General features: G+C 36.2%; 1 protein-coding gene and 1 long non-coding RNA gene across 2 annotated transcripts in view; one reads left to right on the forward strand and one right to left on the reverse strand.

The window, feature by feature from the left end:
• Positions 1 to 5,200, forward strand: part of LOC145506871 (uncharacterized) — a 71,740-nt gene extending 66,540 nt beyond the window's left edge. The window contains exon 2 of the long non-coding RNA XR_014054407.1: positions 2,343 to 5,200. This is a non-coding gene — a long non-coding RNA (uncharacterized LOC145506871). The remainder of the gene's footprint in view (positions 1 to 2,342) is intronic.
• Positions 5,201 to 9,679: 4,479 nt separating this feature from the next.
• LOC145506758 (olfactory receptor 10AG1-like) lies at positions 9,680 to 10,600 on the reverse strand. Its single transcript, XM_081492103.1, has one exon. The coding sequence runs from the start codon at positions 10,589 to 10,591 to the stop codon at positions 9,680 to 9,682; it is 912 nt and encodes a 303-aa protein (XP_081348229.1). The 5' UTR covers positions 10,592 to 10,600.
• Between the last annotated feature and the right edge of the window lie 7,753 nt (positions 10,601 to 18,353).

The following is an 18,353-nucleotide window of genomic DNA, read 5'->3' on the forward strand; positions in this document are numbered from 1 at the left end:
AGAAACGCTGGGCTGGAAGAAGCACAAGCTGGAATCAAGATTGCCGGGAGAAATATCAATAACCTCAGATATGCAGATGACACCACCCTTATGGCAGAAAGTGAAGAACTAAAGAGCCTCTTGATGAAAGTGAAAGAGGAGAGTGAAAAAGTTGACTTAAAGCTCAACGTTCAGAAAACTAAGATCATGGCATCTGGTCCCATCACTTCATGGGAAATAGATGGGGAAACAGTGGAAACAGTATCAGACTTTATTTTTTTGGGCTCCAGAATCACTGCTGATGGTGACTGCAGCCATGAAATTAAAAGACGCTTACTCCTTGGAAGGAAGGTTATGGCCAACCTAGATAGCATATTTAAAAGCAGAGACATTACTTTGCCAACAAAAGTCCATCTAGTCAAGGCTATGGTTTTTCCAGTGGTCATGTATGGATGTGAGAGTTGGACGGTGAAGAAAGCTGAGCGCCACAGAATTGATGCTTTTGAACTGTGGTGTTGGAGAAGACTCTTGAGAGTCCCTTGGACTGCAAGGAAATCCAATCAATCCATCCTAAAGGAGATCAATCCTGGGTGTTCATTGGAAGGACTGATGTTGAAGCTGAAACTCCAATACTTTGGCCACCTCATGCGAAGAGTTGACTCATTGGAAAAGACCCTAATGCTGGGTAGGATTGGGGGCAGGAGGAGAAGGGGACGACAGAGGATGAGATGGCTGGATGGCATCACTGACTCGATGGACATGGGTTTGGGTAGACTCCAGGAGTTGGTGATGGACAGAGAGGCCTAGCGTGCTGCAATTCATGGGGTCGCAAAGAGTCGGACGTGACTGAGCGACTGAACTGAACTGAACTGTTGTTCCATGTCCAGTTCTAACTGTTGCTTCCTGACCTGCATACAGGTTTCTCAAGAGGCAGGTCAGATGGTCTGGTATTCCCATCTCTTTGAGAATTTTCCACAGTTTGTTGTGATCCACACAGTCAAAGGCTTTGGCATAGTCAATAAAGCAGAAATAGATGTTTTTATGGAACTCTCTTGCTTTTTCGATGATCCAGAGGATGTTGGCAATTTGATCTCTGGTTCCTCTGCCTTTTCTAAAACCAGCTTGAACATCTGGAAGTTCACGGTTCACGTACTGCTGAAGCCTGGCTTGGAGAACTTTGAGCATTACTTTACTAGCGTGTGAGATGAGTGCAACTGTGTCGTAGTTTGAGCATTCTTTAGCATTGCCTTTCTTTGGGATTGGGATGAAAACTGACCTTTTCCAGTCCTGTGGCCACTGCTGAGTTTTCCCTATTTGCTGGCATATTGAGTGCAGCACTTTCACAGCATCATCTTTCAGGATTTGAAATAGCTCAACTGGAATTCCATCACCTCCACTAGCTTTGTTCGTAGTGATGCTTTCTAAGGCCTACTTGACTTCACATTCCAGGATGTCTGGTTCTAGGTGAATGATCATTAGATATTGTTATCCATTTGTAAATCAAATACTTTTTGGTTTATTTATATATGTTAGTTCCCAGGAAGGAGAAGTATATATAAATGATACATTGTATGTTCCCCTGAAATTATCTGTTGCAGTAAAAAGTAACTTGGATTTTGAGTTGTACATGCCTAAAATTCAGTCTTAATAATGCTTTTTATTTGCTTTGATCTTAGTTGATTTATATAACATCTTTAAGTTGAAATTTATTGAAGCATGGCTATCGATTGCAAGAATTACCACTCAAATGCAAAATCAGTGTTTTAGATTTGATAAAAACTTCTTTGGCTGAGTTTTTTTTGACTTTCAATTGAAATAAACTGACTATACCAACTATTATAACACAAAAAAATCACAAAGATCATCCCCCAAATCACTTTTTTTGGCTTATTTTTTAATTATAGTTGCATGGTAACTCAAAAATATTTGGATAGCTTAAATCAAAATATAAATAAATGCAATTAATTTAAAAGAAATAACATGAGAAAGGAGAATTGATGGAAAGGTCATTCTTAATAAAATTGCCAGATCTCTTGCTATATATTCCTGTCACAAAGCTGAATAACAAAACGCAGCATCAATTATTTCATTATTAGTAACGGGAAACTACAGCCATCTATCAGGAGACCTAGTTCCTGATATTACTCTTTTCTGATGGATTATTTTTTGTGAAAGAATGAACTTCTTTAAACTACGGCTTAATATCAAATTTAGATGCTTTTCTAGGACTCAAATTAGTTTTGAAAGTGCAGTGTACACATTTTATCACTTGAAAAACTGCCACTCAGAGAGATAGAGGACTTTACATTGATTATATATATATATATATATATATATATATTTTTTTTTTTTTTCTTCTGCAGATGCTTCCAGGAGACCAAACAGCAGAAGCAATTTCTCTTCAGTCATGGCATTTGTTCTCCTGGGATTTTCGGATCTTCTGAACCTCCAGGGACTTCTATTTGGAATTTTCTTTCTCATCTACATATTCATCTTAACAGGAAATGGTCTTATCATAATAATCACGAGGGTAGACTCTGTACTCCAGACACCCATGTATTTTTTCCTTGCAAATTTCCCGTCACTGGAAATCTGTTATGTATCTGTCACTCTCTGTAGGATTCTAGTGAACCTTTGGACCCAAGACAGAAGGGGCGTTTCTTTGCTGAGCTGCGCCATCAAACGCGCTTCTTCCTGTTCCGGGAGCCCCGGGGGTGCTCCTCCTGGCGGTGAGGGCTGTGACCCTGTGTGTCCATGTGCAGCTTCTGCGCCGCCCTCTGCTCATGACCCACAGGATGGGCCTCCAGTCGGCTGTTGGCGCCTGGGAGGGTGGAATTCCAGTCCAGAGAGCACAGACATGCCAGGTGTCCTCACTGCCCTTCTGTGCTTCACACCAGATCGACCACTTCTTCTGTGACATCCCTCGTTGGTCACCCTGGCCTGTGGGGACACTGCGCTTAATGAAATGTGTGTCTATGTGATTGCTGTGCTGTTTGCCACGATTCCTTTCCTCGTGATGCTTGGCTCTGATGTCAGAATCATTTCTGCCATCTGAAAGCTGCGCTCAGCCACAGGCCGGTCCAAAGCCTTCTCCACCTGCTCTTCCCATCTCACCGTTGTGCTTTTATTCTTTGGCTCCATGACTATTACCTATTTACGCCCGCAGTTAAATCATTCCCCAGGAACATACAAAATGCTCTCTGTTTCCTACACTGCTGTGACGCCAACGTTTAACCCCTTGATATACAGTCTTAGGAATAAGGATGTGATTTCAGCTTTGAAAAAAACTATTACTTAAGAAAACACTGTGAAGATGTGAAAGGTCACTTTTTAATGTTTGTCTCAGAGGGCTCACAGAAATATGATTTAATTTCACTCTTCCCATGTTTACTGATAGGGTAATTATTCCTAATTATTATGTTGTCATTTACATTTTTTACATATTTTGGGTTTTCTGCCTGAAGTCAATTTGACTACATTTTAAATAAGAAAATTAATTAATTGTGTTTTATTCTTTAAGACAAATCCACTTTTTCATAGCCATTTTAAATTTACCCAACTCTAACACTTTCAGATAAGTAAGCTGTTAGAATTTTGCTTAAAATGTGTAGAAAAAAAATACTTTGCCTTGATAACTGGTAAAGTATTTACAAATATACTGGTACCGCCATTTGTATTTGTGACACAGTCATTTCTCATGGGAGATTTTTTATTAGATATGTGATGAGGAATGAACACAAGACTAAATTATAAGTCATATGTTTGTGAACAGTAATTTAAAAATAGAAAGAAAACTTTTCATTGCCTCCACTTTCTCAGTATAAATTAAGAGAATTGTTTCATGTGTAACCAGAGGAAGCTGAATATATGGATCTTTTCTTCCCACTTCTTCCAAGAGTGATAAAAATTGAATATCAAACATCTGACATGGCACTGTCACACTGCTTTCATTACTGTACTTCATACCAATTTCCAAAATGCATTTCCTACTTAGAATCTTTGCGAGAGCTTACTTGAATTAACAAAGTTGCAATGAAAAAAAAATCTATGTATGGATTCTTTTTTTGCACTTAGTATCAGGAAACAGATTAGTAATCTAGATGAGAATTTGGAGCTTCCCTGATAGCTCAGTTGTTAAAGAATCCGCCTGCAATGTAGGAGACCCCAGTTCGATTCCAGGGTTGGGAAGATACCCTGGAGAAGGGATAGGCTACCCACTACAGTATTCCTGGACTTCCCTTATGGCTCAGCTGGTAAAGAATCTGCCCACACTGCAGGAGACCTGGGTTCAATTCCTGCGTTGGGAACATCCCTTGAAGAAGGGAAAGGCAACCCATTCCAATATTCTGGCCTGTAGAATTCCATGGACTGTATAGTCTATGGGATTGCAAAGAATCCAACATGACTGAGCGACTTTCACTTTCCAAGCAAAGATTCATGCACAATTGCTTAATATCACAAATAGTAATATATACATAAAAAAATGCCTAACACTGCCTGTCTATAAGCTGTATTTAAATTAGTATAAATATAACTAATCTTTACCAGTTGATCTTTCGGTAATGTCTATGAAATTAACCAGAGGGTACAGATAAATTCAAGAATTAACCCATCATAAATATCCTAACAGGAAAGAAAAAAGAATTTGTCAACACTTCACTATACACCCGCTTCTCTCTTTCAAATGTGTAACTCAAGGGATACTCAGTTTCTGTAACTAAAAATTATTACTAATACTTGTAGAGAACATCATTTATTTATCTAATGATAATGTCTCTTTATAGGTTTAATTTCTTTTGTAGATTTTGTTCCTTCAGATTAATTTCTCTTTAAAAGAGTTAACAGTTTAATTATAACATTTGATTTATAAATCTGGATTTTTATTTTTCTAGGGCTTGTGGAGATTCCTAGGTAGTGCACTGGTATAGAATTTGTCTGCCAATGCAGGAGATGCAGGTTCGATTCCTGGGTCGGAAGATCCCCTGGAGAAGTAACTGGCAACTCACTGCAATGTTCTTGCATGAAAAATTCCATGGACAGAGGAGCCTGGTGGACTATATAGTCCACGGGTTAGCAGGAGTCAGACATGACTGAGTGACTGAGTACACACATATGGCACACATGAATGTAAATATCTTAACCTACTTCATCTATTTTTTGTATGTGTCAAAAATTAAATACATTACTGATGGTAATAAAGAAAGTGAAGATATAATAGTTATGGGAGTGCTATTATTTCCCTTTCAAACTGTGATGCTAAAGAAGTCTCTTGGATGCAAGGAGGTCAAACCAGTCAGTCCTAAAGTAAATCAACCCTAAATATTCATTGGAAGTTCTGATGCTAAATTTGAGGCTCCAGTACTGGCCACCTGATGCAAGGAACCAACTCATTGGAAAAGACCCTCATGCTGGGAAAGATTGAAGGCAAAAGGAAAAGGAGGTGGCAGAGGATGAGATAATTAGATAACATCATGGACTCAATGGGCATGAACTTGAGCAAACTCTGGGAGACAGTGGAGGACAGAGGAGCCTCGCATACTACAGTCCATGGGGTCACAAACAGTTGGACATGACTTTGAGACTGAACAACAATAGTAAGTCTTTCCCTTAACTCTTAGATAAGCAAATTGTAATGAAATGAAACAGTATCAGTCCTGTAATTAAGATAACTGATTTTTTTTGAATGTATTATAATCTGTGCATTCTCAAGTATCTCAACTGTTCTTTTTGTATCAATTTCTCTGTCTATAAACTAGCAATAATGCCTACTATCATTAATTATGTCAAAGCAATATACACAATATCTTGGATTCAAGGAGTCTTTTTGGAAATTTTAAAAATCTTGGAGAAGGAAGCGTTTGCCAGCATCTAGTTTTCCATAGAATGAAGGCTACTCATTTAAATATTGAAATTATATTTAACAATATTATTAATACAAATTATCTTACAACAATGTTCACACTTCCATGCCTTCTTAAACCTTCAGGCAGAGTTCATTCTGCTTTGGTGTCTCATGATATGCATGCATGAATAAATGCCTGCTCTTATCCTTGGCTTACAGCACCTGGCACTATTTGCTGACATGGAACATTTAATTTTGCACTGAATTTCCATAGAACACATATTCTTCTATCTCCTTTCATTTCTTGATTCTCATCAATTGATCTTCAAGATTCTAGAAACATTCTTTAATTCATTAACTATTTTTTCCTACTATGTTTTTCATTGTCATCTATCATTCTTTATTACACTGAAAGAGGGTAGATAGTTTTTTGTTAGTCATTTGATTTTACTTACAATTCTAAATGAGACCTCACTTGAAAGAAAAGGACAGAGATTATCTCAAGGCTCTTTCTCTTTTTATTTGATCTAAGATATTCAGTGGTTTGCTAATGTTTACACATACTTTCAGTATGGAAATCCAATATATGAGGCAGTTATTAATTTATTCTCTGTTTTGTCAAGTATGTTGGCTGTCACAGAACAACGACCCTCAAAGACACATTTTATAAGGAAGGCTGAGTGCCAAAGAATTGATGCTTTTAAACTGTGGTGTTGGAGAAGACTCTTGAGAGTCCCTTGGGCTGCAAGAAGATCAAACCAGTCAATCCTAAAGGCAATCAATCCTGAATATTCATTGGAGGGACTGATGCTGAAGCTAAAGATCCAATACATTGGCCACCTGATGCGAAGAGCCGACTCATTAGAAAAGACCCTGATGCTGGGAAAGATTGAAGGCAGGAGGAGAAGGGGACAACAGAGGATGAGATGATTGGATGGCATCACCAATTCTATGGACATGAGTTTGAGCAAGCTCCAGGAGATGGTGAAGGACAGGGAAGCCTGGCATGCTGCAGTCCATGGGCTCACAAAGAGTCAGACACAACTGAGCGACTGAATAGCAACAACAATATATATATGTGACAACCTTGTGTGTGCATGCTAAGTCACTTCAGTTGTGTCTGATTGTGCCACCCTATGGACTATAGCCAGCCAGGCTCCTCTATCCATGGGATTCTCCTGGCAAGAATACTGAAATGGGTTGCCATGCCCTTCTCCAAGGTATCTTCCCAATCCAGGGATCAAACCCACGTCTCCTGCAGCTCCTGCACTTCAGGCTGATTCTTTACCACTGAGCCACTGGGGAAGGCCATAGATGACAACCTTAATCATTCTAATCATTCTAAATATAATTATAATTTATATTTTTTCCAACTCTTCCCTTAGACCATATGTTCACCTTCTCTTTATCTTCCAATTCTATTATTCTATTTCCATATATGTTCTCTGTACTACTTAAATGATAGTGAAATAAGCTTACATGCTTTCATGTCACAGCTAAAGAAATAGCTTATTGATACAAAGTTTACATATAGCAAAACACTATTCCAAGAAACAACTACACATATGATACCTATATAAATATGCAGATACCTTTAAAAGAAGGAAAGAAAGAGAATATGTTTACCATTATTCTTTTCCAGCAAAGAATCCATAGCAATTATACAATCCAGATGCACAATGAAGACATATTCACTTTTCACTTTCCCCGAATCAGGCTATTAATCTTGGAAAGATTTTGCACACATTATTGACCTTCCCATCCTTCATTGTCAGTTGACTTCAGTCCACACAAACAATAGTCTCCTAAAGTACACACACAGACACACAAAGACAAGCATGTATACCTACATAAATGAATATCTGTTTTCGTGTTTCTAAATAATAAAGTTGTGTGTGCTTAGTTTCTCAGAATTATAAGTGACTTGTTCTGGAAATAGTACAATGCAAAGTAGTAACAAAAGATTATCTTGCTAATAAAGATACTTATAATTTACAAAGCATTGGTGGTATTTACACACATTCATTGTGTTTTAAAAACAAGTGATATAGATACAGATTTTTGGCAAGCTATTACCACTGAATGTGGTAACTAGTTTAGATATGGTTTGTTAGTTGCCAAGCCAGAGAGAAAATAATTTCTGAAGCTGTCCACTGACATTTTTAGCTTGTGGAACTTCAGTATCTACCCAAAAAATCATAATGCTCCAAGATATCACTCTTATTTGCCCTTCTCTGTAAAAGGAGAGAGATTCAGTCACATCTGTTCAATATATCAATATTTTTAAATGTTGACCCCCCCCCCCCGTTAGTTATCTCTTCTCTCTAAAATTTGTTTTTTTAATTAGGCAGGAGGGAGAGAAAAAAAGAGAGAATTTCTTAATTTCTGTCTCAATCTTTTCAACATATAATAGTTTCAGGATTTATCCAACTTCTGCCTAGAAATTTTACTGGAATTGTGTTGTTGCTGTTATTATAGTTCTCTTTCTTTTAACTTCCCCTGTATTCAATCATTTCCATTAGATTTTAGTAGGTTATGATAGCTGCATTATCTGAGAATATTGGTGATTCATTGTTTACTTGGTTCTCAATAAGAGTTGGTTTTTCCTTCTTCACTTTATTATCAGAATTGTTCTCATGTCATCTGGTTATTTTCTCCCAAGGAGAAAGTGTTACTGCATCTCCCTATCCATGTGGAAATAGCCAGCTCCATATAAATGTGAACAAAACTGACATATATTTTTATGGGAATAAACTTTAAAAGCAACGGTTCAAGCTTCATCATATTTTTTAACTTTGAGTACTGGTGACAGGTCATATTTCTGCAATGATCTGTTGCCTGTCTATATGAAGGATTATTATATATACATGGAATTTTGAAAATTAGAAATAGCACACACAACTAATAATTGTGATTTTCCTTGTCCAGAATAAATACAAATTTATTGTTTGTTATTTTGATTACCTGAATAGCACAAGCTTATTGAAATAAACTGCACAATTTCAATAAAACAAAGGAAGAATAGAATGACTTACTCTGTGATTTCCATAATTAACAACAATGATTATTTTTGTATTGATCATTTCTAATATGTGTAAGTATGTAAAGTTTAAGGTGTACAATACTTGTGCTTTTATAGCAGATACTTACTTTTACAAAAATTTAAATTCTTTCCCTTTTCTCCTAACTTTCCTATCCCCATTATTATCTCTAGGAAAATATATTAAAGAACCATGATTTGTGAATATTCCCATCATCTTTTCCAGGCTCATCTTATTATATGTAAAGATTTCAATAATATCTTTTATTTTATCAACTCAACAAATCATATTATGGATTTAATCTGATATACACATAAATGATGCTTAATAATTACTAATATCACTGTACAACATCATTTATTAAACTACATTCCTAATGAGAGGTACTTTTCACTCTAAGAAATTACTTCTCTGTAGAATAATTGCTAAGCCAAACTATACATAACATTTTAATTAATGTCCATTACTAACTTAGTTTTAAAAATTTCTATGACAACTCTATGGAACTGAATAATATAGTTTCAAATAAGTGATATAAGTGAGTCTGTATTACAAGTGGGCCTATTATAACAATTCTTATCTAAAGTTCTTACTACAAGAGAACATTTCACAATAAGGTTATACAATTCCCAAGTGAATGATTTGCTATTTGTTGACCCATACACAACTGTATAACTAGAGACAGAAAGGTTTCTCAGTGTTACAAGTAATTTTTATTTTGGTAATAACTACCACTTTATAGACAGATAAATAGAGTTTAAGATAAATATTGAAAATTTATAACAAATACATAAGAAATCAAGTTCTGAAATACAATTTATTTTTTTAATGAACTGAGGTATTTGCATGGCCATTTTTTCAGTGCCATCATGACATCTTTGTTCCATAGACTGTATATCATGGGGTTAAACATAGGCGTCACAACCGTGTGGAAGAGGGAAAGCGCTTTGTCAGTTCCTGCTGAGCCCTGGGTCTTGGGTCTTAAATATGCGACAAGGCTCGATGCAAAGAACAGTGCCACAACCATAAGATGAGAGGAGCAGGTGGAAAAGGCTTTGCCCCGACTTGTGGCTGATGGCAATGTAAGGATTGTAGAGATGATTTTGCCATAGGAGACAAGTATCAACAGAAATGGAACCAAAACAAACAGCGCAGCAACTGTGAAGACCAACATTTCATTCAGAAAAGTGTCCCCACAGGCCAGCTTGAGTATGGGAGGGATGTCACAGAAGAAATGGTTGATGAGGTTAGAACCACAAAAGGGCAGAGAGAAAATCTGGCATGTCTGGCCTGTTTGGATTGGGATTCCACTGATCCAGGAGCCAGCCACTAGCTGGATACACACCTTGTAGTTCACGACTAGAGGATAGTGCAGAGGGCTACAAATGGCCACGTAGCGATCATAGGCCATCACGGCCAAAAGGAAGCACTCAGTGGCCCCAAGTATAAGAATGAAGCACATTTGTGTGGCACAAGCAACTAAAGAAATCATTCTTCTTTGTGTCCAAAGACTCATGAGCATTCTGGGGAGTGTAACAGACACATAGCAGATTTCCAAAAGGGAAAAATTGCCAAGGAAATTGGGGGTCTGGAGACCAGGGTCTAGTTTTGTTATCAGAAATGTGATGCCATTGCCCATCAAGATAATTATATAGATGAGTAAGAACAGTTCGAATAAAAACCTCTGGAGATGAGGAACATCAGCAAAGTCCAAGAGAACAAACTCCATCCATTTAGTGAGATTACCTTCTGGTGCTTTTTCTTGGTGTTGCATCTGTGAAAAGGTGGAAATGTAGTATCTGCTTTTCATTTTTACCATCAGGCATCAGTGCCTGTTTTATAAATTGTATCAGGATATCCAGAATGATTTCCATGATCAATGCAATTGTTTCTAATTTAACTTTATTATTTATGCATTTCTCCTTTCTCAGTTTATAATCCATGTGTTATCACCATACACTCTCCCTTGAAATATCTTTTAGGGCATTCTTTCCAAATACAGTCCAAAGTCAAAAATGTTAAAGCGTTAGTCATTCAGTTATGTCTGACTCTCTGATCCCATGGACTGTAGCCCACCAGGCTCTTCTGTCCATGGGATTTCCTAGGCAAGAATACTGGAGTGGGTTGTCATTCCCTTCTCTAGGGGATCTTCCCCACCCAGGGATCAAACCTTGGTCTCCCGCATTGCAGGTGGATTCTTTATCAGCTGATCCACCGGGGAAGCCCCAAATGCCCTGATCAGCACAGGCACTGGACAAATTGATAATCATCGAAGATAGACCCACAGTGTTGCTATGTGATCTCAGTTTTAAATACTTACATTATTTTGTGCCCGTGTCTCATGGCTTGTGGGATCTTAGTACCCCAACCAGAGACTGAACCTCAGGCTCATGGCAGTGAAAGCACAGAGTCCTAATCATTGGACTTCTAGGGAATTCCCTTAAATATTTACATTTTTTGGCAATTTTATTGTATTTCTCTATAACTTTTCTTTACATACTTCAGTAGAACTATTAATATAACAGAAATTATCTTCCTTATATATTTTCAACTACATATTTCAACTCTTCATTTCCCTCCCATCACTTGATGATCTTGACCATACATGTTCTTATATACAATTCACATTATTAGGTAATTTACAAAAAAGAAAAAATGAGAGAATATTTTATTTTATTGTACATAGGGGAATAAAATACATATATTTCAGTAAGATACTATGTGGGGGCTATCAGAAGGTTTTATTCTGGAAAAGTTGTGTGGGAATAGATACAGATGAAAGCAATTAAGAGGGTCACTCTGGGAAAACAGGGGTCACCTGGAATGTGTTCACTAGCTGTGTAAGATGCTTCCTGTTATGCTTTACCCTGTCTTCTGTGTGCATCTCTGAAGTCTTTGCGGTTCCTCAAAAAATAATAATAATAATTCAGATAACAGTTTATAAACTCACTTTTCATGAGCTAGGATACAGAGATTTAGCAATGATGGATACATTGATCATTTGCACATTGGTTTTGTAATTGCAAATCAGTTTCTATTTTTTAAATCACACTTAAGTTTGAATCCTAACTCCATTATTTATCATCTGTTATATCAAATAATTGTTTAAATTTTCTGTTTGCTTTCTTATTTGAGATAATTAATTATGATATTATTGATAAAATTACCTATCACTTTTAATATGTTTATGTATAAGTTATGGTCCTATAATTATAATTATTAATATGGTATAATGTTCTTAAATCTTTAGTTGCCAGGGTTGTAACACACTCCCTAAAAAAATTTTTTTTTTGTAGAGTTATTGAGTTGCTTGTTGATGATTGCATTTTTCCATTTTTTTTCCTTTCATCAGAGCCAGGAGTAGAATACGGTCCTACCTAAATAAGGAATGAGACTCCTCTAGTACAGAATGTAAGAGCATGCACTCAGTTTCAGGGCTGACTCTGCATTGCACCATTGTTAAAGTCACTGCCTCCTTAAATATTACACTCCAGGCATCACTTGACTCAACATGACTCCCAGCCATGCTTCATTTCCCCATCCTTTATGTTTCAAGTTTTCATGCAAGCAGAGTCTAAATATAGTGTCATGGACAAAAAATACAATCCTGACAAGATGGCCTGCAATCGAATCATGGCTTCACTTGCCAGCTGTGTGACAATGCGAACTGCTTAATCTCCCTGTGCCATAGATCACTTGGCTGTAAAACTGACTAACAATTGTATCAACAGTTAGAATTGCTATATGAACTAATTCATTTGATACATGTAAAGCAAATTAAAGATGTTTTGGCATTCATAGAAAGTCTATTTAAAAGCTAGCTATTATTTTTTGTCATTAAAAACTAAATTTTATTCTAAATTTCACTCTCTGTTTTACCACTATGAAAAACTGCTCTCTAATTTGCCTTGACTTTGTATCACATGGTTAATGAGGGAATGAAATAAGATATTAAAACAATCATCACAGTGTTATAAAAATCCTAGACTCTTAGATGTGAATTCTCCAAGAATTTCCTGCCAATAATTTCAATAATATTATCACCTCTATTCTGTAGAACTAATAGGGAGAACACACACAATTTTGTAGCACACAGTGTTGCAATTTGGCTAATTCCTTTCATTTACTTTTTATTTTCCCACTGATATTACATGATCTGGGATCGAAGGACTGAGACTATCTTCCTACTTGGGAACAATAAAGAACCTAGAAAATGCTTGTTTACTTAATATAGTGTTCATTATTTGATTCTGAAATTGAGAAAAGGAACAGACACTTTTAAAATTGTCAATCTGAAAAGGGAGAAAAGATTAATATACAAAAGAATAGAATTTTAATCTTTATCATTTTATGAATAAAAACATTTAGTATGAGCAATTTCCCTCATTACTTGAACAAAATTATTTCCAGTGCTATATAAAATATAGTTTCTAATTGTACAGATATGACATTTTGGTGATCAAATCTTGTATGACATGAAATAGGTAAGATTTGAGTTTGAATTTTTCAAGAGTAGAACAAGGTATATTTCAAGTATATTTGTATATCTGATAAAAATTAGCAACATAATCCTTGAAAATAATTTAAAAACAATGTTGGACTTAAATCTATCTTTTTTTTTTATAAATTTATTTATTTTAGTTGGGGGCTAATTACTTTAAAATATTAAAAGATAAAAGATAAATCTATCTTTATTATTTTATAAATCCTGAATTCTATAAGTTTCTTTCTTCAAAATAATTGTTCTTTGAATTCCCCAATGGTTGTAACTTTATTTTATGTGTTCTGTCATTCTAAATCTCTTATTATAATATCAAACTGAATAAAATATATATAACATTTTTGTTACAATGTGTTGACTCAAATGAAGTTTTCTTTAATATTATCTATACCTAGCAGTCCATGGGGTCGTGAAGAGTCAAACACGACTGAGCGCCTTCACTTTCACTTTTCACTTTGATGCATTGGAGAAGGAAATGGCAACCCACTCCAGTGTTCTCGCCTGGAGAATCCCAGGGATGGCGGAGCCTAGTGGGCTGCCGTCTATGGGGTCGCACAGAGTTGGACACTGCTGAAGTGACTTAGCAGCAGCAGCAGACTTTAATTATTACATTTTTTGACTTTTCAAAGTGACTTAGTACCATTACTTATTATTATTTAATTGCAAATTTTATTTAATAGAATAAGAAATATATAGAAGTTGCTTTAATGAACCAAAACATTTGCTACCATGTTAAAATTTATAATTTACACATTAAAACGTGTAATTATTAATTTTAAATTTAAAATAAGAATTAAACCTTACTATAATTATTTTCATATTTACCTTTCTTACTTGAGATGTTGCTGATTTTTCTCACTAGAGAAGGTCAGAATATTTAAGTTCCTGTAAGTGAACTTACTTGTTTCATCAAAGTCATTCAACTGGCTTTAAAATATTCTGTTCCTTCTAAACATAAAGTGCTCTTTAAAAGTAGTTATCTCTACCCAAGGGATCTCTGCCACCTGGCACGTTTAAATTTCCAATTAAAACCATCACTTCGTGAATTTTCTAACTTGTTGTATCTTTTTTTAATTTTCCCAGATAGCTCTCACTCTACTCAGAAAACGTTTTTCTTCAGCCTCTCCAGGGAAAAGGACATAGTGCATTTTATTTCTTAGATGTGAACAGGGTGCTAAGTAATATTATTTGTGGGCTCCCCAGGTGGTACAGTTGGTAAAGAATTGGCCTGCCAATGCAGGAGATGCAAGAGATACAGGTTTGATCCCTGGGTCAGGAAATTCACTTGGCGTAGGTAATGGCAACCCACTCCAGAATCCTTGCCGGGAGAATTCCATGGACAGAGAAGCCTGGTGGGCTACAGAGTCGGACATGACTGAGCACGCACACTCACACAGTATTATTTGGGTCGATCCAAAACAAACACACATCCAATTCTTACCTTAACTACTATGAATGCATTATGCAGAGCCTCTGTATGATATGTTCCTTGATTATTAGTTAGAGGACAGACCTGTGTAATAGTTATAATACATATTCTGATGGCAAATATTTTTATGTGCAAAATTAGTGTGTTATTGATTTCTTCAGAAACCTGAGATTTAGCTGATGAATGCATTAAACATATATCAAAATTTAAAAATTTAATCCAAGGTTAATCGTAGTAGGAGGAAAATTTTCCTCTCTTTTGCAGCCTACCACCAATTTATTTTACATGTTCAAGGTGTGAATACTTTCAGACTCTAGTTACAATAAAATGAGACCCTGGAATAAGTCCAGCTGAGATCATGGGAAAGATGCTAAGCAAAAAGTTTGTGAATTATACATTTCAAATGTGGAGAAATTTCTCCAACATAAAGATTGTTTAAAAATCTTGGCTTAGAGCCAGTTTCTCATGACCGAAAAAAATGGATATTGGTTCCTATCATTTAGTAAATAGTGATTTCTTAAACTTTATGATTATGAAGAGAAAATATTTACAAGAGAGGGAACACATGTAGTAATGTGACACTGGGAGTGATTTGGAAGGTTAATTAAAAAGTATCAGGAGCCTCATGGCAAAGATCATGGAAGGCCCGTGAGTAGCGGGTGGTGAGACAGGTTTCTCATGGGGACCGGATGTGATAAAGGACAGAAAGGGAGTGAGAGGCTGTTGCGGTCCTTTAATGGACCAGAACCTGGTGGTCCGGAGTCAATGATAAGAAAGTGAAAGAGAGAAAGAAGCTAATATTCCCTGGTTTACGCAGAGAATCAATAAAACCCTAGAACAGGTCTTGTACTGCTCACGAAGGCACAAGGCGTCCTCTCAAGGAGGTCTTGAAAACCCGGGCAAGACAGTGAGCTCGGCGGGTTTCCACACTCCAGAGAATTAGCCAGAGGGAGGGAGAAAGAGAGAGAAAGAAAGAAAGACATGGGGACCCAAGCCTCTGGTGGAGCAAGGGTGCTTTTAATGATCTTTCTGTTAGTATATACAGGCTGTTGTACAAGGAATTTCTTTCGACAAGGATAAAGATCAGAAAACCAAACGTACAGCAACCGTTATCAAGGGAACAAGGAATTAACAATGGTCATGAGGTCAGACGACAATCCACATCTCAAGAAAGAGGGTCGTGACTAAGCAGTTTTGTCATAGGAGAATGTTTACTGAAGGAAATCCATGCATGTGTTTCATCCTATGACCTCAGTCCTGGGAGCAGCATGCCGTTCCACTCATTCCAGTTGCCAGGAACTGATAAGGAACAGAGGATTTATGAGAGACAGAAAACAGCACACAGAAATCCTCCTGTCAAACGTTCTGTTACAAGAGGATAGCCAGACCTGAGCTCCTGCAGGGGCTCATCCAAGAAATAGTTCATGCTGGAAAGGAGTTACAAGACCTCGTGATTCATTCGCAGAGTGCAGTATTATGCATGGGCTTCTCAGGTGGCTCAGTGGGAAAGAATCTGCCTACCAAAGCAGGAAGGCCAGGGACGCAGGTTTGATTCTTGGGTCAGGAAGATCCCTGGGAGTGGGAAATGGTAATCCATTCCAGCATTCTTGCCTGGGAAATCCCAGGGACAGAGGAGCCTGGCAGGCTATCGTCCATGGAGTGGCAAAGAGTCTGACACCGCTGAGCAACTGAGCACAGCACAGCACAGTATCATGTGTAAATAAAGAAGCCTTCTGATGAAATAGAATAGAAATTCCAGAAAAGGCTCAAATATACATGAAAATTTGTCATTGACTAAAAATAGCCTACCAAATTGGCAAAGCGTGGGCATTTAAAATAACTGTGATTCAGGCAACTGGACAGCCTTAGAGGGAAAAAAAACAGTATATGTATTTTTGATAACTATCCCACAGCAGGATAAACCCTAAATGGTACACAATTTTGTATATTTTAGAGTGAAATAATGACAGTATTCTAAGAAATAGGTTTTATAATTTTGGAATAAGGAAAGTTTAACTGATTAAAATTTAGAAGGCAGGACACACACACAAAAACAAACAAACAAACAAAAAACTGTGTAAAAATAAATGATTCTAGATGCTGAAAAGTAGTAAGCCCCATAAGTATCAAATATAAATAATATAATGGAAAAAATTGTTACAACTGATTTCAAATAAAGTGATCTTGGCTCCTTCTTTAATACAGAGGAAAAGTCTAAAGTCTAAATTTTAAAAATGGGTAAAACAAATGAATTAACAATTCACAGAAAAAAATTATTCCTTCAACATACAGACAAAAGCTTCATTTGTAAAAAAAAAATAATAATAAGTAAATCGTAATCTGAACAATGATACAGTGTTAAAAATTCTAAGACATTTTCTTATGCATTGTGTATGTGTGGAGAGGAATATCCAATTGACCAATATCACAACTGTGCTCACTCTTTGAATTAATCAGTAATCATGCACACATACTAAGATATGCAGTAGCATGATATTGCAACATATTTGTGCTTGAAAAAGTGTGAATATTTTATGACTTAATGAGCCTTGATTTCGATATTGTCATCTATTTTTTGTCCCACAGTTATATGATATCTTTAAAATATGTTCTATAATTTATCAAAAATTTCTAGTGCTTGAAAATAGACTGGTTTATTGTGACCCAGTGCTTCTTAAACACAAACGAAAGTTATTTGTTTTTAATTGTTTTAGAGGTTGGAAAATTAAACTTGGCTTTAAGTATGTCCTTTTTTTTTTTTTCATTCATAAATACAAAATTTTATTTGCACTTCATTAGTGTAGAAGGACCACAATGCTTCTCATATCACAACACTCAAGACACGCCAAGTTATTCAAATACATAATGACTTATTTACCTTGACTAAACAAACAGTGCAGTTTAATAAAAGATATACCAAAGATAAGAGTTCACAAATTCATTATCAGACCAGGAAAAAAAAAAGAACACAGTCTAGGCTTAATAGGAATAAGCTTCACTGTCAAGGGGAGAGGTTTTATCATTACAAAGGTATATAGAATGTTTAGGCAAATACGTGTAGGTTCTTTGATATAGTAAAATGCATCTCTTTAAAATTCCTTTAAACAGGATTTGTGTAGGACAGCAGCGTTCTTTTAAAATCTTCTATAGTTTCAAAAACATTTCTTTTATTGAATCTTTGTAGTTCTTAAAAGTAGAGTGCGTTCATCAGGAAACCAGAGAGATTCCGAGGCCTCAGGACCAATTCAAGTCCTACATTCTAACTAGTCATGTTCTACCATTAATGTGAATAAATAACCTTCAAGACCTTTAAGCAAGCATGGAGCTCGCTTTGTGGGAAACACTCCAATACTTTAAAGATGCTACAGCTGGGAGAAATGTAAATAAAGAAAAAGCATTCAAGGTCGCTTTTCTCCCCCCAAAGTCTTTAGTTTTATAAATTTTCTTTAGAACAGTAAGCAAAGCACCACATTCTTTCTTCTTATCAGAATATCTCCATCCTCATAATATAGTTAACAAGGACAACTACATTATGTATTTCCAGAAACATTATAGCTCTCA

Source organism: Giraffa tippelskirchi, chromosome 1 (genome assembly GCF_054371585.1).
Source record: "Giraffa tippelskirchi isolate mGirTip1 chromosome 1, T2T-mGirTip1v1.2.pri, whole genome shotgun sequence".
NCBI classification, from domain to species: domain Eukaryota; kingdom Metazoa; phylum Chordata; class Mammalia; order Artiodactyla; family Giraffidae; genus Giraffa; species Giraffa tippelskirchi.

What these genes read in the sequence shown, in the direction of transcription:
- LOC145506758 (XM_081492103.1), bottom strand. Translation starts at nt 10,591, where the DNA reads ATGGAGTTTGTTCTCTTGGACTTTGCTGATGTTCCTCATCTCCAGAGG.